This window comes from Pipistrellus hanaki (genome assembly GCF_964339955.1).
Source record: "Pipistrellus hanaki genome assembly, chromosome: 7".
Taxonomy (NCBI): Eukaryota; Metazoa; Chordata; class Mammalia; order Chiroptera; family Vespertilionidae; genus Pipistrellus; species Pipistrellus hanaki.
Window position 1 is genome coordinate 11,500,802 of NC_140509.1, and position 20,793 is coordinate 11,521,594.

The following is a 20,793-nucleotide window of genomic DNA, read 5'->3' on the forward strand; positions in this document are numbered from 1 at the left end:
TTCCCTTGAGCCTTGTTCTCATTTATCACTACTTCTCTACTGAGAGAAATGGAGGGTACTTCCTGCACACAGTGCTCCCATGACAGAATGCCATTTCGCTGGTACATCTGTAGGTCAGCTTTCTCGAAATGGAATTCCTCGCCCACAATATACAGCTGGCATTTGGTAGCTATTGCCAGATGCCCCCATGGGGCCGCACCGGGTCAGCTTCCCTCCAGGGAGAGGGGCCGGGGCCCTGGTCACACGGTGCCACCCCGAGCAGTGGGAAGTGGCATCTTAGAGAGTGTGCATCTGTGCTCCTGTGATTATGGTGAAGGTGAGCTCTCCTCGGCGAGGCTTACGATCCAGCCGCCCCGCCCCGCACCCGGAAGGCGGCCTCCTCCACTGGCCCCAGGTGCTGGGGCACCGCCCCCCCTGGCAGTTCAGGGATCACAGGCGTGTGTGCAGGTGTGAAGTGGCCGCCCCTCCTGACGCCGCCCTCTCCCGGGGCAGGCCTGGGCTGCAGAGAGCGATACCCTCCACCGCGGTACCCTCTACAGTGCCAGGATCGTCTTCCTTTGGGAATCCCGAGAGTCAGCAGAGCAGTTATCCCTCCCGCCTCCCGAGGATGTGACCTCTCAGTCCTATGGGAGTTATAGGCTGTGTCCTAGGCTCCCGCGTGCTCCCCAGGAGGCCAGACTCCAGTGGAGCAAAAGCCAGCAAAGACATACATGTAAGCACCAGCGTCTGCTAGACTCCCCAAGCCCTACCGCTGCAGGACGCTGCCCCCTCACGGCCCTGAGCCCTGTCCTGATGGCTGTGTGACAGGGCCAGCTGCAAGCCTCTGGAAGGTCATTCGGCCAACCCAGAGGCAGGCCCCCTGAAACACTCCTTCCTGTGGGCGGTCTCGCTGCCCAGCCTGCACGCCCCGGGCCTCCTGGCCTCTCCCGAGTCGCCCTCTGCACGCACAGATGCTCGGGGAAACCGGGGATCTTGTCAGGGTCCGTGTCCCCAGGTTGGACAGGGAGACCCACATCCTTTCCGGTTCTCAGGACCCAGAGGCCCTGTCCCCCGTCACCTCTCCAGCAGGGCCTGGCTCTACAGCCACCGCCAGCCACTCGCCCAGCTCTGCTCGCCCTCCCCTCCCAGGCCCCAGCCCCTCCAAATAATTCTATATGATTAATAAAAACCATCATATTTATACTTACTATGTGCCAGGTACTATGGTAAATGCTTTATTTGTATTAATTCATTATAAATGGACACAACACAAAATTCAAAAAGTGCAGGACCAAAGTCTTCCTCCTCATGCCGTGACCTCAGCCACCCATTGCCACCCCAGAAGCTTGCACTCCTACTGGTTCCCGTGTGTCCCCCAAAGCGACCCAGTGAATAAACACACAGCACACAGGTATGTGTCCTTTCATGGGTGTCACTCAGGCGGCGGCATAAACAACACCACGTTCTGCATCTTCGGGTTTGGGGTTAATTTCCCAGGTTTGCTTTTCACTCCTGCGAGAGAGATTCGTGTGCCCCTTCCCCCGCTAGATGCTGAGCGCTGTGATGGGGGGTGGGGGGGGGCAATCTGCAGCCATCCCCTGCCTGCACTTGACTGTCTGCAAGGGACTGAAGGGCTGGGAGCCTCACCTCCCTCCTCTCCTAGGTGCTACTGAGAGATGTGGCATTAGAGATGGCCGGTGTGGCAGTCACCGCCGTATGGCCATTATTCCCCGGTGAGCTGCCTCCCTCCCTCAGGGATGTGGTCACCTGACGAGGGGACACCAGGGGACACCGCTCACACCCTGACCTGAAGGTGACACAGGAACGGGAAGTACGGGAGCGCCAGGGCCTGCCCCCCACTCTTCCCCAGATTCGCGGGGAGGGCAGAAAGGGCGAGGAGGGTTGTGCTCTGGGCTGAGTTGCAGAAGGTGGCGGGATGAGCCCGTAGCTCTGGCCTCTTTTGAGGTTGATGTGGATGCTTCCCACCCACCCCACCCCCCACCCCCCATCCTGGAGGCCTTGAAGACTCCCTCTTTCCCTCTTTCATAACCTCAGCAGCCCCCAAAACACCCCCACTGCAGAGCTCCCGCAGCCACAGGCCTCAGCTCTGGGCACTGCAGCAGCTGGTAACCCTGAGGCCTCCCTCTCTGACCCCACAAGCGCTGGCAGTGCCTCAGGAGCCACAGGCTGTGGAGGAGCTCGGTCCAGCCCAGCCCCTCAGTCCCGCCCTCACTGCCATCCTGTTTCTTCCACATCCTGGCTTCGTCCACCGACCACCCTCAGCAACAAAGCCCACCTGCACTGGGCCTGGCGGGAGCTGAGAGCTAACAGCCCCAGTCCTTCTGGAAGCCACGGCCAACGAAGGCCCGGGCACCACGAGCGGCTGGGACATCCACGAGCCTCCGGAGGCGGGCCTGGCAGCCGGAGGGCCCTGGGCCCGGAGCAGCTTCCCACAGGCTCCTCGTTGGTGGACTTATTTCCACTGAAGCACTTTGAGGAAAAGGTTTTATAGTTGGGAAAAAGTGAGAAAAGTCCATGAAAAGTCAGGCCTCGAGGAAGCTTGAGGAGGTAGGATAGCGTGTTCCACTCTGCTGTGTGGGAATCTCATGGAAAACCTTGAGAAGGACTAGGCCCCTGGATGGTTCTGCTGTTGGCCATGTGATCAGCTAGTTCTTTTTTTTTTTTTTTTTTTTAATATATTTTATTGATTTTGTACAGAGAGGAAGGGAGAGAGATAGAAAGAAACATCAATGAGAGATAGACATTGATCAGCTGCCTCTTGCACACCCCGCACCGGGGATGTGCCCGCAACCAAGGCTCATGCCCTTGACTGGAATCGAACCCGGGACCTTTCAGTCCCCAAGCCAACGCTCTATCCATTGAGCCAAACCGGTCTTGGCAGCTAGTTCTTTTCTTATGTTTCTTTTGATTCCACAATAAATAGAGGCAGCTTATACCAAAAGCAATAATTAAAAGCTTATATAATTAAAAAGCAGAACCAGCCCTGGCCTGTGGGACTCAGTTGCTTGGACGTCTGTTGTCCTGTGCACCAGGAGGTTGCTGGTTTGATTCCAGGTCAAGGACATATGCCCTGGTGGCAGGGAATGGGTGGGAGACAGCCAATTTATGTTTCTCTCTTACATCAATGTTTCTCTCTTTCCCTCTCCATTCCCCTCTCTCTAAAAACAAATAAAAAATTAAATACACTATTTAATAAAAAATTTTTGAAAAAAGGAGGGCCAGTGGAAAATAGACATTAAATGAGTCAGGAAGAAAAGGGCCAGTAAGCATATTGTACATCAGGTGGTGATAAGGAAAAAAGTAAAGCAAGCTCATGCGATGGGGGGAGGAAGGGTATTTTGCCCTTTTACGCAGTAGTCAGGAAGGCCCGCCTTCTCCCAGAGTAACCCTTGGATTGAGATCAGCACCCAGTGGTGCAGGTACCGCATGTGCCAAGGCCCTGAGGCAGGAGTGGGCTAGCGTGCTGGGCGTCCATGTGACTAACATGGAGTAGTAATGGGCAGAGTGGCAGAAGTAAGGTCAGGGCTGAGGGCGGGTGGACCGTGTGGGGTCTGAGGCCTTGCGGTCTTTCTTTCCTTGGGCCTGTGGGGCTGCAGAGGTTAGGAAAGAGGGAAAGAGGGAGTCTCCAGGGCCCTGGCCAGGTTTCTCTCTTCTCACAACCCAAGTGACTTCCTGGTGCTCCAGTCCCGTCACCTGTTAAATGGGATAATACTCGTTCTTCAGGGTTTGTGAAGTTGGAGGTTTGCCCTTCCTCCACCCCCATGCTCAAGTATCTCTCTCTTTAAAAAAAATAAATAAATGTAAGATTTATCTTAACTTTTAAAAAATATATTTTATTGATTTTTTACAGAGAGGAAGGGAGAGGGATAGAGTTAAAAACATCGATGAGAGAGAAACATCAATCAGCCGCCTCCTACACACCTCCTACTGGGGATGTGCCCGTAACCAAGATACATGCCCTTGACAGGAATCAAACCCGGGATCTTTCAGTCTGCAGGCCGACGCTCTATCCACGGAGCCAAACCAGTTTCTGTTGCTCAAGTATCTCTGATCATCATCACCAAAGCCTACTTCAGTGGTCACTGCATCGGGACAGTGCGAGCCAACAGTGTCCCAGGTGGCCACCTGCTCTGTGGGAGACCAGGCCGTAACCTAGCTTTCAGGGCGTCTGAGCTGCCATTTGGGCTGGATCTGTGTGTGTGGCGACCCAGTGCACTGCAGGACACTTCGCAGCATCCCTGATTTCCACCTCCTAAACACTCTTAGACCCCCCCCCCCCCCCAGGCCTGATAACCGGAAGCCTGCCGTCATTGCCGAAAGTCCACCGAAGAGCCACAATCCTCCAGGTCAGAACCACTGGCCTGACCGTGAGCGGCAGGGCTCCGTGTGCAGGCACCGAGAGGCTGATGGGAAAGACTGCGGGCAGCAGAGCAGCTTCCTTCCCTAAATCCCAATAGATCTTAAGCCGCTTCCTTTGTTTAATCCCCCCTGAGGCTCGACCACAGGAATGTCCTGGCAGAGTGCTGTATAATGAGTGAGGCCTGCTTCAGAGCTCCAGAGCCTGCTGGGAGTCCTGGCTCTGACACGGCCAGCTCTGGGCGAGTGATGCAGCCGCTCCGCTCCTCCTGCTCCTCCGTAGACAGGACAGAGCCCTGCCCCGGGCTGGGCTGCGGCAGCCTCACAGGGAAATGACGTGTGTGAGCGCTCAGCACCGGGCCGGGGCAAGGCAGCCGCTGCAGGAGGGACTCCCCGGAGACGAGGGTCTGGGTGCGGGACACATGGGGACGCGGTCAGGATGCACATCGAGGGGGAGGGAAGCCCAAGAACGGGAGGGGCGGGGGAGAACCGCGGGGCTGGCTGCCTGCACTGGCAGCGGAGGCCATGCAGCCCCGGAGCTACGGCGACCCCTCCGGGTCGTGCTGAGACCTGCCAGAGAAGAGGCTGCCCCAGGGAGCGTGGCCTCGGGCGGGAGGCTCCGGGTGGGGTGGAGAGGACCGTCCAGAGGGGACCCGGCGGGAGCAGCCGGCTGCCGCCTCTCCCGCTGGAGCTTTCGTCCCGGTCCCGGAGCGGGAGGCGGTGTGGCCGCGCACGGCATCCGCAGCAGGAAGCTGTGGGCCGGGCTGAGGCCGGGTGAGCAGCAGCGGACATGCTTTGGAGACGCTGCAGACAAGCCTCCCAGCCCCCAGGGCCCGCACACCCTGTCCCAGGTCCCTGTCCACGCCCGCTGTCTCCTTACCGCCGCCCTGGAACCGGGAGGGGCAGGCGGAGCGAGAGGCGGGGTCCCCCTTTTCACCCCCCTCTCCGCTCCTCCAGACACGCTGCCCGAGGCGGAGGGCAGGGCAGCCGGCTCCTCGTCGCGCTCCAGCCTGTGGCATCGGCAGCTCACTGGCCCGACCAATTTTCGTTTCTTCCCGGGAAAGCTGGGAGCGGCGCTGCTACCGGCGCGGGTGGGGCAGGGTGGGGCCAAACGGGACACTGCACGCAGCCCTTCTCGAAGCTTCCGGTCCCAGGACTGGCTGCCATCCCCCCCCCCGGGGACTTGCCAAAAGCCTGAATTCTTGGGCCCACCCGAAACCCACTGGCTCAGGAGCTTTGGGCCAAATGTTGGACAAGCCCTCCAGGACTCAGAGTTGAGAATCACTGGGGTACCGGACAGCCTTTGGCTCCGGTCTGGACCGTAGGAGGAGCGGCGGGAAGCTCAGCTGAACTTGAACCCGAAGTACACCTGTCGAGCTGGAGGTTAGGTGAGCAGAGCGCCACCTGCTGGTCAGAGCCCCGCCGCGCAGGCACGCACAAGGCGCAGGCAGGGTCGCAGGGACCCAGGACAAGAGACACACGGCAGCCGTGATCTTGCCCTGAAGGAACTTAAATAGTGCTCAACAATATCTGAATAAATACTAACATGTATTCACTCAACAAACACGCGTTCAGTACCTCCTGGTGCTAGGGGCTGGGCTAGATGCTGGGGTTACTGTGATGAGTAAGACAGGCAGTCCCTGTGCTGTGGAACTCACAGGCTGGGGAGGGAGGAGGGGAGCAAGGACCCCAAGGGGAAAGGACAAGGGGCTGCGGGAGTCTTTGGCAGGAGCTGATGTGGCCCAGGCGGGGAGGAAGGTCTGAGCCTGAAGACTGGGGGGGGTGGGGGAGGGAGCGGAGGGGCAGTGGTGCAGAGGTGTGGAGGAGGAGGGTCTCTGAGCAGAGCAGGGCAGGAAGAGGGGAGGTGTGTGTGGGGGAGGGGGGAGAGAGGGCGGGATCTCTGATCTGAGCGAGGCCTTAGGAGGCAGAGGGGGCAGAAGTGGTGTGGGCACAAGTCCTTGGGGATAGCGGGGCCTCACCATGATGTGAGGAGGGGGGATGGGGTAGAGCAATGCCTTTGGGAGAGGCTGGGTTTGAGGGGCTGGCCAGGCACCCACAGGGAAATGTCCAGGGGGCTTTCCCAAGGCGGAATGTGCAGCTGGGGTGCAGGTGAGCAGGGGGTGGAACAGTCTTCAGAAGAAACCATAGAGAAAGAGACCAGGACGGGTGCCCAGACCCCTGGGTGGAGCGGGGAGCCGGCTGGAAGGCAGAGGGGATCAGAGAACCATTCTCCAGGAGGGGCAGGAGGCCTGGCTCAGAGCCCGGGCAGGGGCCCTGCGGAGCTGTACCTGCGGGAGCTTTCAGAATGCACGGCCTGTGCCCGCCCCTTTCTCAGGCCGCACTCTCTCCCTTCCGGCCAGAGCTCAGCCTTCCTGGGGCTCCGAGGGGGCAGCCCGGCTCTCAGCCGGTGTCAGTGGCCACCCGTCCCGGCCAGCTGCCTAATGATGGACGCCAGCCCCCCTCGGAGCTGCAGAGATGAAAGCGGCCACAGGCGGCTGGGGCGGGGCGAGCAGGCAGGGGCAGGCCTGCCGCCAGCTTCCCACCGAGCTGAGGCTCAGCTCACCGAGGGAGGGGAGGCCCCTCTGCTTACGTAAGGGGGGTGCGGGAAGCTATGCTCTGAGGACAGGGTCTTCCCACATGGCTGACTGTGGCCCCAGCTTCCCGCACAGCCGGCCCCACACCCACCCCCCATCCCCGCTTTGGGCGAGGCCAGGCCACACCCAGAGGGCAGTGAGGAGGCCCCGAAACCAGGGTGTGGCCACCTGATCCAGACTGCACATCCTGCACCTGCCACCCTCATTACCCTTGTTGATTCGCTTACCCTCCTCCTTCTCCTCCTCCTCCGAGCTGCATCCACCCCACCCCCACTCTGATAGGAAGCTATAAAATGTGGGGGGAGGGCTGGTGGGGAGGGATGCGGTGGTCAGGAGGGCTGTTCTGCACAGTTCACGTCTCTCCTGGAGCCTTAACTTTCTCACCAGCAACATGGAATGAGGGCACACAAGCCCAGCACGTTTTAGAGGACGGGCGTGAACAAACTCCAGAATGAGTGAGTCAGCTTTCCAAACTGCCGGGGTAGGTCCTGGGGGCTACCACCACCACTGTGACATCAGTCTCCACGTGCTGCCCCGGAGCCCGGTTTGGGGAGGATCTGTGGAGCGCTGAATTATGTGCAAAATGCATGCGAGGCATCTTCCTGGGAGGGGTCCACAGCTCTTAGAGAGGTCTGGGCCCCCGCACAGGGTCTCAGACACCTTTGAGGTGAGCCAGCTGAGACCCAAGCTCCCACGGCTTGTCCGAGGCAGAGCCAGCCCTGGGACCCTGGCCCCCCACCCCCCACTCCTCCCTGCGGCCCCTCCAGTCAGGTGAGGGGAAGGAAGAGCTGAGCTCAGGAAGGGGAGAGCAGACAGACGGGGAGCCCCGAGTCCTCACGCTGTTTCCAGGATAAGGACATCCCAGTGGAGGGGGGGGCGGCAGGATGGGAGAACGAGGAAGCCTTAGGATTTGGGTGAGGGTAAGGGGGGAGGTCAGGCCTAGGAAAAGCTTCCTGGGAGCTGAGTCAATGAGGCACCTTCCCAGTTTCCGTTTCCCATCACCCCCCTCTCCCCCCACTTCCCAGAAAAGGGCTCCGAGGAGGAGAGACAACCCTCCCTGACACCATCTCGGGGGGACTCTCTGGTTCCGTTGCCACTTTGGGAAAAGCTGAAGGTGCCGCGTCGGAGCTTCCTGCGAGAGGGAAGGCCACACACACGCATGAAGCAGTCATCACCCAAAGATGCAGTTTATTGAGCAGCTACCACGTGCCAGGCCGGTGCTGGAGGCTCTGCCTAACTTGGCATAAATGTCGCCACTTTCCAGGCCTCCTCCGACTCCCGGGTCAGACTAAATCCACCCGCTCCCTCACCTTCCGGTTACTCTCACCTTCCTGTGCCTGCTCCCTCCATCCCTCTCCCCTCCACTCGGCTACAACCTGGCCATGGGCAGGAGTCAGTGCACTGACCACTGTAACCCCACGCGAGGCACAGGGCCCGCCCCCTGGTGGCCACGCAAGTATTTGTCTCATGAACTCAGGCCTGTCTCAGTCTTCACAGCAGCCTTATGAGGTAGGAATCATGGCCATGCCTGGTGCACGGCTCAGGGAGCCAGAGACTGGCTGAAGGACACGGGTGGTTACCGCCAGGCTTCAGCTCTGCTCCGCTCCCTGAGGGATTCGTAGAACAAGAGAACCCAAGAGTCAGAGAGAAGGTTTGGGTCCAGCAGAATGGCCCCCAGTCAGGTCAGCCTTCCCCACTGAGCTCCCCCAGCCTCTCCCCGCGCCCCGCAGCTCCGAGTCCCCCGTCTGCAGCCACCGAGCTGGCGGCCAGGCCCAGCCGGCCTGTGTGTTCCTCAGGCCACGTGAGAGCCTCTCCTTCCCCCCACCCAGAGCAAGCGGGGAGCCCACGCCCCACCCCTCCAGCACCGCAGATAAATTAGGGGCTCTTTTATAAACATGTACAGGGGAAATACATACATACGTACATACATACACACACAGAGCCAGTGACAGCGCTGGGGTGGGGTTCGCTTCTGCCCCGTTAGGGTGCCTGCCCTCTCCCTGAAGTGGCTCACTGCTGTCCCCAGCAGCTGGCACCTCGGCAGGTCCCCACAAACCAGAGGTCCACCATCTTGCCCCAAAGGGAACCGCTTCCTTGCTGCCCCCTCCAGGCTTGCCCCTCTGAGGTGGGCCCCTCCCTCCTCACAGGCAGCCTGCCTCGGCCCGGCCCGGTCCCAGGAATTCGGCCCCCCCAGCCCTGAAGGCAGGGAAGGCAGACCGAGGAGCGCTGCTTCCTGACAGGTCCTCCACACCAGGACTTCTGTGAGGGCGGAGAGAAGGGGTCTGATTCACCGGAAACCAGGCCTACGCCAGGACCGCTCCGGGGAAGGAGGCACGGCCACCCTACCGCTGGGCCCCTGCTCTGGACTGGCCCAGCCCACCACTCCTGACTTTCCGAAACATGCGATCTCTCAGCTCACATCTCCCTCCTCTGCCACCCCCCACTCTCCAAGACCTCACAGCATCGTGGCGACACCTGTGAAGGCCTCGGTGACGCTGGAGACCCGCAGTACCCGGGCTGGGAGGAGCTGGGGATGATGCCCCCTCCAAACCCCGGGCAGGACTGTGGTGCTGAGCCCCGGCCTTCTGGCTCCTGGAGCCCAATCTCCAAATCCCGGCCGCCTGGGTCCAGGTAGAAAAGCCAGCCTCATTCCCTGTCTCCCACCCCAAACTCGCCAAGGCTTCTTCCTGTAGACTCCCTGTAGCTAACGGCCAGGCCAGAGAGAGACGAACCATCAGGTCCCATGACCCTGCCCTGGGCCGATCTCTGCAAAGCACTGCCTGGCGCCGGCTCCACATGCTGTGTAGGCACATTCCAGTCCCACCTTCTATGCTACGGCCCCCAGGACTCAGCTCTTGGGGTGGCAACGGATGGAGGCTGGAGAGAGCAGCCTGTGGTCCCCTGGACCCACCCCCACCCCCCACCAAGCCCTTCATGAGGGCCTGACAGGCAATCACAGCCACCCCAGGCCCAGGTCCCGCTCCGGTGTAACGCCCCGCCCCTTGTTTTCAGAACCTGCTCAGTAGGCCGTGCTTGTAAAACTGCTTTAAACGAGCCTACCTAAGGCAGATAGTACCAGATAGCAGACCAGGCTCCTGGCCCTGGGAGCCACCTCCTCGCCTCCCTCCTCCCCTCCCCCCATTCCGGGCAGTCCACAGCTCCCTGGGAAACAGAAGCCCACTCGGATCTTCCTCCAGCCACTGCTTCTTGCTGGCTGTCCGTCTCTCTGTCTTGTCCATCTCTGTCTTCTGGGAACAAAGGCTCCTCTGCGTCTGAGTCTGACCGCGTCCCTCCCACCCCCACGGAAACCAGTGCCCAGATCGACCCTAGGAGGAGAGCTGCCAGGCCCGGCTCAGGACAGGGCATTCCGATGGGCCCCTGAGTAGGCGTAGGAGATGGGATGGCGGGTCCCCGGCCTCACGGTGAACGTGTTGACGGGGCTTCCATAGCGGGGAGACCTGGTGGGGAGCAGGAGAGAAAGGAGGTGAGTCTCTGCAGCTGGTTAGCCAATAGCCCCCCTTTTCCCCAGGGCATAGAGGAACAGATGCCGCTCAGCGCCCTGGTTTCTGCCCCACGAGCCCTGGGCTTGATCAACCCAGGCCTCCCCCTCCAGGCCAGGCCCCGGTGGCCACAGAGCACTACCCAATCCTTCTCCTCAGAGCCCGTGGCTCCCAGCCTGGCTCCGGGTCTTCTGTGTGGAGGGGAAATCGGCTCCCAAGGACCACTCCGACCTCCCTCCACCCCACACTCTGCCTGAAGCCCTGGGACTCCACCTCACCCTTAGCCTGAAGCTCTGGGACAAACGGGGCTGGGGAGGGGGTGCAGAGAGGGGGAAGAGGGCGAGGGAAGTGGGGGGAGCAGGAGGATGGGAAAGAGAGAACAGGGGAGATCAAGGGAGGTGAGGAAGCAGGTGAGGGGAGCGCCCTCTGCAGGTAAAGTGAGCCTCCCTCCCCTTTCTCTGGGCCCCGAAAGCCAGAGGGTAGAACACCAGATGTGCCCCAGACAGATGGCCTGCCAAGGCCTGGTCCACGGGGCCTCCCCCTCACCTGGCGCTCCCTCCATCGTCCTCTATCGCCCTCCATCACCTTCCACCGTCCTCCACCAACCTCCATCGTCCCGGACCCAGCTCACCTGCCCGCAGCAGCGGCGAGAACCAGGTCGCCGGCGCTGGGCACCGCCGGGCCGGCCGCCTTGAACTTGGCCTCCCCGCGGGCGGAGCCCTCCAGCGACATCCTCCGCGCGCGCAGGCCGCCAGGGGGCGCGCGGCCCGCCGAGTTGACGCGCCGCATCTCTGGGCCGCCGGGCGCCCCGAAGGGTCCCCCGGGCTGCGGCCCGAAGCTGTTGGGGGAGCTCAGGCTGCGGCCCGAGCCGCCGCGGGACGGCGCGGGGCCGCGGGGGGGCTCCCCGACGTACAGGCGCTTCTTGATGAGCGAGCGGCCGCCGCCCGAGAAGCGCTGCAGGCCCCCGGCCCCCGGGGAGGGCTCGCCCGCCGCCACCGCCGCCGCTGCCGCCACCGCCGCCGGGAAGCGCGCGTCCAGGGGCCGCCCCGAGTCCGGGAACCGGCTCCGGGGCGGGGAGGCCCGGCGGCCCGGGTGCGGGAGGGCTCGAGGCTGAGGCTCGGGGTCGTTGCTGAACTCGGGCGGCGGCGGGATGACCTCGAAGCTGAACTCGCCCTCCTCCTCCCGCTGGCGGGAAGGGGAGGACGGGGACGAGAAGGACCTGGGCGGCGGGCGGCCCTGGGGGAGGCGGGAGGATGCTGATCGGTCCCAGGCCTGGGGCTCCGCCTTGGTCCAGCCGTGCCCTCGGCCGGGCTCCGTGTCCTCCAGGCCTCTGCCCGGCTGGGCCCTCCACGGGCGGGGCTGGGGCTCCCTCTCGGGCTCCGAGGGCGGCCTGGGGACCACGGTGAAGGAGTTGGGCTGGGGCCCCCGGAGGAAGATGCTGTCGGAGCCCGCCTGGGGCTGCCCTCGGAGGCTCCCGGGCAGGGAGGTGCGGCCCGGGCCGGCCCCTCGAGCTCGCCCCTTCTGTGCCCTCTGCCTGGCGGCGAGGAGCAGGGCCATCGGGGAGCCCTTCTCCACCAGCTCCCCGGTCACCGGGTGCCGGAGGGGCTCCTCTGCAGGCGGGGCGGGGGCCGGGGCTTTGTCTGGCCGCCCTCCGGGCTCCCCCGCCTCCACAGCGCCTCCTCGGGCCACGGTGGGCATCACCACGGCCACCTCGCGGCTGGGGCTGCTCTGGCTGCCGCTGTGGCCGCGGTGGGGTTTGTAGAGACGGGTCACCTCTCCCCTCCCCGGGGACAGCTTTGGTGGGAGGGCCGGAGGGGAGAGGGCTCCCTGTGAGGGAGGCTTCCTGGCCTCGGAGGGACGCCCTTCTCCTGCCTCCGGCTGGGAAGGCGCTGCAGATTCTTGGGGTTCTGGCTTCTTCCTCTGCTCAGCGGGGACCGGTTTCTTCTCTGTCCCTGGGAATGGCGTGGCGGGCAGGGCTGTGGCTGTGGCTGGTGTGGCTGGCCCACTCTTGGCTGCATCAGGTGTGGCCTTGGGTGGCGTGGCCGGCCCGGGCGCGGCCGTGGGCTGGTGCGGTGCCGCTGGCTGGGCGGCGGCGGGGAGGGGCGGCCCGTTCTTGGCCGCGGGCTTGGCGATCTGGCCGTTGGCGGCTCTGTGTTCAAAGACTCTCCCCGCTTCCGGCCGAGGCTTCGGAGGCAGAGACCCTGCGCCCGGCTGGGGCTCCCTCTCGGCCGACGCGGACAGCCGCGCCTCCAGCTCGCTCCGGATCTGCTGGACGCTGAGCGCCGGGGAGTCCCGGGGGGTGTAGTCGGCGGGGGGCAGGGGCAGGCTGGCGGGGTCCTCTCTCTCCGGGCAGGGACTCTTCTCGGGGTCCCCTGGGGGGACCTCCTTCTCCGGCAGGCCGGGGCCCTTCCGGCTCTCCTTGGCCGGAGAGGCTGCCGTCGGGCCGGGCCGGGGGCCGGGGCCTCGGTCCTCTCTCTTGGAGCCGAAGAGGTAGGCCGCCAGCTCGCTCCGCAGCTTCGCCATCTGGGCGGGGTCCCGCCAGTCCACGGGCTCTGAGGAGGCCGTGTCCTCCGGGCTGGGGGGGTTGGGTTTGGGTCTGGGAGCAGGAGAGCTGGGTTTGGGGCTTTTCATAAACCTCGGAGGCGGAGGGGTTGCCTTCTCGGCAGAAGGCAAAGGAGGGGCCGGCGGGGGGAGCGGGGGTGCCGGGGGAGGGAGCGGGGGTGCGGGGGGAGGGAGCTGGGGTGTGGGGCGGGGCAGGGGAGAGGCTGGGGGTGGGGTCTCAGCGTGTCCACTGGTCCTGGCCTGGGGCTGGCTCAGCCCGGGGCTGGCAGGGGCCTCGGTCCGCAGCTCTCTGGGGCGGTCTGGTTCGGGGACCCTATCCGGGTAGACCTGGGAGGCGGGGCGGATGTGGAAGCTGGGGGGCAGGGGCATTCGACTGGGGGCCTTCGGGGCGGCCCCTTCTCCCTCTGCAGGAGCCCCGTGTGCCTCCTGCACTGGGATGGACGAGGTCCTGACCGGGGTTGGGGGAGGCACCTTGTATGACCGGGGGAAGGTGAGGTGGGACTCCGGCTTAGGCCCCAGGGGGCTCCCCTTTGGCTCAGCAGGGCTCCTGGGGGGGCTGGTCCCGGGGGCCTCTGGCTGCTTGCCATTCAGCGTGACCTCTGATTTCCATTTGGTGACCCCCGCAGGCGGGGAGAGGTGAGTCCTCGGAGTGTGAGGAGACACCGGGGCTGGGGGTGCCGGGGCCGGCATAGGGGGCGGGGGTGGGGCTACAAAGGCCAAGGGCGGGGCGGGGGGAATGAAATCGGGAGGGGTGGGTGTGGTGGGGGGGGACAGGGCCCCTGATACTGGGGGTGGGGGAGGGGCCATGCTGGGTGGCGGTGGGGGCTCCACCAGCAGGGCAGGTGGCAAGGGAGGCGGCGGTGGCGGCAGGGACTGCCCCGGAGGTGGCGAAGTGTCCGGGGCAGGTCCCGGAGGTGGCCTTGGGGCGGGGCCGGGGGGAGGCGGGGGGATGGGTGGGTCCTCGCCATAGTGCACAGGCCTGAGGTCGCCCACAGAGCTGTACAGTCGGAGGTTGCCATTGGCTAGTGAGCTGGCACCTGGAAGGAGGGAGAGACAGAGAAGAGGAGTGTGAGGCCGACCGGCTCTGGCAATCTGTGTGTGCCCAGGGCACGTGGTGGGCGCCCCAGGGGTCACTGGCCAGGCCATGCCTTCCTTCCTGAGCACCGAGTGAGGGAGCGGCAGTGTCCCGGGGCTGCCCTGGGAGTGGCCCCGTCCCCTGGGGGGCAGGACGCCTGCCGGCCCCCGGCCCGGCCTCTGGACTGTGCTGTGCACCCTGTTTGCTCCGGGGAGTCATATTCAGCCCTCCCCGCCCTGCTCACACTCTGGCACCTCACCCCTTTACTGAACTCTCTTCCGTTACCCACTTTGAGGGCACCATCTGTTTTTAAAAATACATATTTTATTGATTTTTACAGAGAGGAAGGGAGAGGGATAGAAAGTCATAAACATCAATGGGAGAGAAAAACATCGATCAGCTGCCTCCTGCACACCTCCTACTGGGGATGTGCCCGCAACCAAAGTACATGCCCTTGACCGGAATCGAACCCGGGACCCTTCAGGCCAATGTTCTATCCACTGAGCCAAACCAGTTAGGGCCACCATCTATTTCTTACAAAACCAGAAAGACCAGGGTTCAGATCCAGTCCTACCACTTACCAGATGTGTGACCTTGGACACACTAATTAACCTAGATGAACCTCAGTTTTATCCTCTCTAAAATGGGCACAATATCAGTGCTTACCAAAGTAGTTGTGAGGATTAAATAAGATAATTCACGTAAATCCATATAAAGGCCTATCACCGTGCTGTGCCTGTCATAGGCATTTACAAATGAATAGTAACCACTTTGATTACTACCGCCCACGCTCAGCGTTTCAGGCTGTGCCAGACAGACAGGGGAAGAAAGAGAGAGGAAATCATGGATCAGGGGCAGGGCCTGGAGACCCCTCAGTGAGGAAGTTTAGGTGAAAGTTTAAGAGGGAGCAATTCGTATGAGCAACTGCTCTTTCTAAAGACCCTGAATCTGCCCAGACCCCAGCTGTCCACCTCACAGAGAACTTCTAGAACACGCTCTGGCCTGTGGGGTGCAATGGAGGTGTGTAGAGAGAAGGGGACCAGGACAATCTGTCACCAGAGAGAAGCGGAGTGCCCTGGGCCAGCGGCTCACACCCTGCCATTCTTACAGCCCCTCCCAGCGCCTTAAAGCCTGCACAGCTGGGATCCCAGGCTGCTTCTCTGCTAGGGGCACCCCTCCCCCCCGCCCCTCCTCTTTGCTTCCAGCACAGAGCGCGACAAACCTGGGGATGTCAGCTCTGAAGGGCTTCCCCAGCTATCTGACTTCAGAACAAAGAACAGAGGAGAGCCCGGCCAGTGTGGCTCAGTGGTTGAGCATCAGCCTATGAACCAGGAGGTCACAGTTCGATTCCCATCAGGGCATGTGCCCAGTTTGCAGGCTTGATTCCCCAGTAGGGGGCATGCAGGAGGCAGCTGATCAATGATTCTCATCTCTCCTGCTCTCTAAAATCAATAAAAATACATTCAAACAAACAACACACACACACACACACACACAAACAACAACAACAACAAAAAACAAATCAAAATGCCCAGAAGAGAATAGGAAAGGGAGAACTAACATTCATTGACATCCTAACAGCCCAAGTGTTAGGAGCTGAGATACAGCAGTAAACAATCAAACAAAGCTTAGTCAAGTCTGGCTGGCGTGCCTCAGTGGTGGAGCATCGACTTATGAACCAGAAGGTCACAGATCAATTTCCGATCAGGGCACATGCCTGGTTTGCGGGCTCAATCCCCAGTCCTGGGATTTCTCTCCCATCGATGTTTCTGACCCTCTATCCCTCTCCCTTCCTCTCTGTAAAAATCATTGGCATGCAGGAGGCAGCCAATCAATGATTCTCTATCGTCATTGATGTTTCTATCTCTCTCTCCCTTCCTCTCTGAAATCAATAAAAATACATTAAGAAACAAACAAACAAAACAACTTGGTCAAAATCCTAGCCCTCCTGGGCCTTATGTTTAAATGGGACAATGAGACAGAGCATTAGTAAGTTATGACCACATTAGGTGGTAACATGAGGGGGACAGCCGGAAGGGGTGCTGGAGGTGCGGTCTGAATAGGTGATGAGAGACGGTCTCTCTGAGGAGGTGCCATTGGAGCACAGAGGGCAGGCCTGGGGGAGGGAGCTGCCGGAGGTCCAGCGGGGACAGTCTGGGCAGAGGACGTGCAGTGTAAAGACTCTGGGCGGAGACGTGCCTGGGCACTGAGGGAGCGGCAAGGAGAGCGGCTGGTGGAGGAGAGTGAGCCAGGAGCAGGCCGGGAGGCCTGGTGAGGCCGGGTTCTGCCAGTCCCGGCGAGAACCTCCCTCTGAGTGGCCTGGAAAGTCGCTGGAGATCGTGAGCAAGAGGTATGGCAACAAGTGACTTACACCCCATCCGGGACTCCATTACTCCGCCAGCGCCGGGACTTTCCCAGGGGCGTGGGAGGGACAGGTGTCAGGGGTTAAGTGATTTGCCCAAGGGAGCAAAGCGCATGTGCAGGGGTCCTGGCATTCGGAGCCAGGTCTTGCTCCCGCTTCGAGCTGCCCTTCCTGCTGTTCTGGCCATCCCCTCCCCTCTGGAAGTACGCCTTACCCAGCCCTGGCCTCCTCAACCCCCACCCTCTGCAGCCAGGAGCCAGAGGCCTGGGGACTCCGGTTTTATCACCAGCTGGGGAGGTGGGCCAGACACCTGGGCCTAAAGAGGAAAGAAAGACGGACAAGGCCCAAGACGGACAAGGCCCAAGGCCCAAGCTCTTACCTGTCACTTCCTTGTCCGCAAAGTCTTCTGGGACAGAGGGGGTGGGCACTGCCAGGCCATGGTTCTCCTGGGCATTCTGAAAGAGAGCGGAGAGATCAGGAACGGGGAGCCGGAGGGGTCATCCTTACCCACGGCTGGGTGAGGGCACGCACGGACTGCTGTGAGGGTGACGGGCACAGCCTCCGGGTACACTAATGTATACAGGGCTCATTCCAAAAGCGGAATGCTATGATACAGACAGTTCTGTTATTCACACCAATTGTGGTCTGTAAAGCTGCCTCAAGGACAATGCAAGGTTAGGTTCCTGCAAACCTTGGCTACAGAGTTTTCATCAATGGATCAATACATAATCTTGCTCTAGATGGTTTGGCTCAGTGGTTAGAGCCTCGGCCTGCAGACCAAAGGGTCCTAGGTTCGATTCCGATCAAGGGAACATGCCCAGGTTGCTGGCTCGATCTCCAGTAGGGGGCATGCAGGAGGCAGCCGATCAATGATTCTCTCTCATCATTGATGTTTCTAACTCTCTCTCCCTCTCCCTTCCTCTCTGAAATAATATATATACGTATATATGTTTAAAAATACATAACCTTGCTTTATGTGTATTTCTGTTTAAAGACACCTTGTTTAATATACACTGTTGGCTCACTGACATTGACCTCATGGCCGATACTACAACTCACGATTGAGCGAAGCTGATCTCACACACGTATTTTCTCTCCCAGGTACATCACAGCCTTCCTGCACCAAGGGGTCTTAGCATTTCAGCACTACGCTTGGGACCATCGGAAACAGTGAGATCACCCACAAAAAGCACAAAAATGCAAAAAAGCAGGGCAGTAAACAACACGAGGCCTGAACAAGAAGCAGAGTGTCCTCTTGTTCCACCTCGGCTGGGAATGTGTGCATCAGGGGGGCTGAAGTTTTTACCCTTCTCTCTCTACACATGACTGAAGCATCTCATTGGCTTTGGTGTAGCAAATACCTTTTAGTGGGTAGATGAGTTTCCAAATATAAAGCCCATAAATGATGAGAATCAACCGTATATGAATTATGTCAATGAAAAGGAGACAAAACAGAACATCCGGGGGATGTCCCTAAGTTCCAAGCCGAACCCCAAGGCCCAGCCTGCTGCTCACTAGTTCCATCGGGAGCTACAGGAAAGCAAATGAGGGGAGAGAAGCGCAGGAGCTCTGACACCCTGCGATGCCCTTCTCGGCCCTCTGCTTCGCAGGCGATGTGTTTGCACAGCTGGCGGGTTTGTACATACTGTTTTGCATTCCATTTTTCTCTCCAAACACACATTTCCATATGTCAACAAAGCCTCACACCTGTCCTTTGAAGAGCAGAGAGCATTTTACGGCAGCTTTGTGGGTCCCCAACAACCTGGCCCCACACTTCCCCGCCAGCTTTTATTTCCCACTCACCTTTCACACCCACCGACCGACCGACCCACTCCCTCCCAACCATCCTTCCAGCCCAGAACCTCCCCCGGCCTGGTGTTGGTCAGGCTGTGACCCTCTTCTCCTCCGTTTCTGACAGTAATACCCCTTGCACTGTGCTCTGAACACGAGATTCCAGTCACATCAGCTACTCCCTCATGGGCTGATGCCGCTAGCCCTCTGGGCAGACTATATAAGAAGGGTGTTTCAGAAATAGCTACGAGTCCTGGGTTACCAAGGGTCATCCCCTAATCACTCTTTGGTCTTTTGGGGGCAACAAACACCTTCCTATTCTTAACTGCAGCTGGAATGACCTGAAGTCATCATCTCTGCCTCCACTGATGCCCATGGCCCCCACACACCTGCTCTCAACATCTCTCCACCCCAGTGATTCCGACAGGGGCAGCTGGTCTGTGCACACTCATGCACACACACACCACCAATGTCTAATCACATCCTCAAACATGCGCACTTCCATTTTGATGAGATGGAGACCAGGCCTTCAAAGGCCAGGCTGTGGTCTCTGATTACTCTTTTTTATTTTAAAAAAATATATTTTGTTGATTTTTTACAGAGAGGAAGAGAGAAGGATAGAGAGTTAGAAACATCGATGATAGAGAAACATTGACCAGCTGCCTCTTGCACACTCCCTACTGGGGATGTGCCTGCAACCAAGGTACATGTCCTTGACCAGAATCGAATCTGGGACCTTTCAGTCTGCAGACTGATGCTCTATCCACTGAGCCAAACCGGTCTCGGCTCTGATTATTCTTTTGAACAGCACTGGAAAGTAGAAAGATTTAGGAACTTAGCACCAAAATGCATACTTTGGCCCTGGACAGTTTGGTTCAGTGGCCTGCAGACTGGAGGGTCCTGGGCTCGATTTCGGTCAAAGGCCCATACCGAGGTTGCAGGCTCGACCCCTGGTGCAAGTAAGGACACATGCGGGAGGCAACCAATTGATGTGTCTCTCACGTCGCTGTTTCTTTCTCTCTGTCTCCCCCTTCCCCTCTCTCTGAAAAATCAATGGGAGAATATCCTCATCCTCGAGTGAGGATTAACCACAAGAAGAAAGCCCATGCTTTGAATTTTGCCCGCAGGGTGACGCTGATGAGCTGTGGCGAGGAGGGGTGGAGACGTCGATGTTAAACTCTCACTTCTGCACCTACTGTGTGCCGGCACCATCCTGAGTGCTTTACCCATGTCACCTCAATTCCCTTACCAGGGCCAGGGTGCAAACCCAGGCCTCCCAGCGTCCCTTCGCTACACATCTCCGAGAGCCATTCTCCTCACTCACCAAATTCTCAGGGCCGCTCTGAGAACCAAATGGGATACTATTCCTGAGCCAGGAGATCGGTGCTCGGTGGAGGTTATGTCACTGGCCCTCCCCCCACAAGGTGAAAACACCGAACAGGCTAGGCTGCCCGCAGTCCGGGAAGTGCCCGGGCACCGAGTGCGGAAGTACAGTCACGTCTGGGGGAGGAGGAGGAGGAGGAGGAGGAGGAGGAAGAGGAGGAGGAGGAGGAGGAGGAGGAGGACTGCGGATTTATGGGCCGGAGGTGACACTGCTCACCCAGCTTTGATCCTAAGACTCTGGAAGCCCAGGACGCCCAACACCACGTGGCCTGGGAGCAGCCGCCCGGCAGAGCCAGGCTTTGCCAGGCCCCCGCATACAGGGCGTCCCAGGATGTACCCACCTCCCACCGCCGGGCTTTGGGTGGGGGCAGGTCCCGAAGTCCAGCCGCCTCCTTCCAGGAGCCCCAGGACTGAACTGAACACAGCACACCACACCCACACACACACACACACACACACACACACACACACCACCAATGTCTAATCGCATCCTCAAACATGCACACTCCCATTTTGAAGAGACGGAGACCAGGCCTTCGAAGGCCAGGCTATGGTCTCTGATTCCTCTTTTGAACAGCACTGGAAAGTAGAAAGACTTGGGGACCTAGCACAAAATGCATACTTTGGCCCTCGTCAGTTTGGTTCAGTGGCTAGAGCGTTGGCCTGCAGACTGGAGGGTCCTGGGCTCGATTTCAGTCAAGGGCCCGTACCGAGGTTGCAGGCTCGACCCCTGGTGCAAGTAAGGACACATGCGGGAGGCAACCAATCGATGTGTCTCTCACGTCGCTGTTTCTTTCTCTCTGTCTCCCCCCTTCCCCTCTCTCTGAAAAATCAATGGGAGAATATCCTCATCCTCGAGTGAGGATTAACCACAACAAGAAGAAAGCCCATGCTTTGAATTTTGCCCGCAGGGCGACGCCGATGAGCTGTGGCGAGGAGGGGTGGAGACGTCGATGTTAAACTCTCACTTCTGCACCTACTGTGTGCCGGCACCATCCTGAGCGCTTTACCCATGTCACCTCAACTCCCTTACCAGGGCCAGGGTGCGAACCCAGGCCTCCCAACGTCCCTTCGCTACACATCTCCGAGAGCCATTCTCCTCACTCACCAAATTCTCAGGGCCGCTCTGAGAACCAAATGGGATACTATTCCTGAGCCAGGAGATCGGTG

General features: G+C 60.2%; 1 protein-coding gene across 1 annotated transcript in view; it reads right to left on the minus strand.

Moving 5' to 3' along the window:
• Positions 1-8,531: 8,531 nt before the first annotated feature.
• Positions 8,532-20,793, minus strand: part of LOC311625729 (uncharacterized protein C6orf132) — a gene marked incomplete at its 5' end in the record, with an annotated part of 35,436 nt that continues 23,174 nt past the window's right edge. Inside the window, 3 exons of the mRNA XM_084890261.1 lie at positions 8,532-10,408; positions 11,082-14,049; positions 16,829-16,904. Coding sequence (XP_084746387.1) covers positions 10,303-10,408; positions 11,082-14,049; positions 16,829-16,904 — 3,150 coding nt within the window. The 3' untranslated portion in view covers positions 8,532-10,302. The remainder of the gene's footprint in view (positions 10,409-11,081; positions 14,050-16,828; positions 16,905-20,793) is intronic.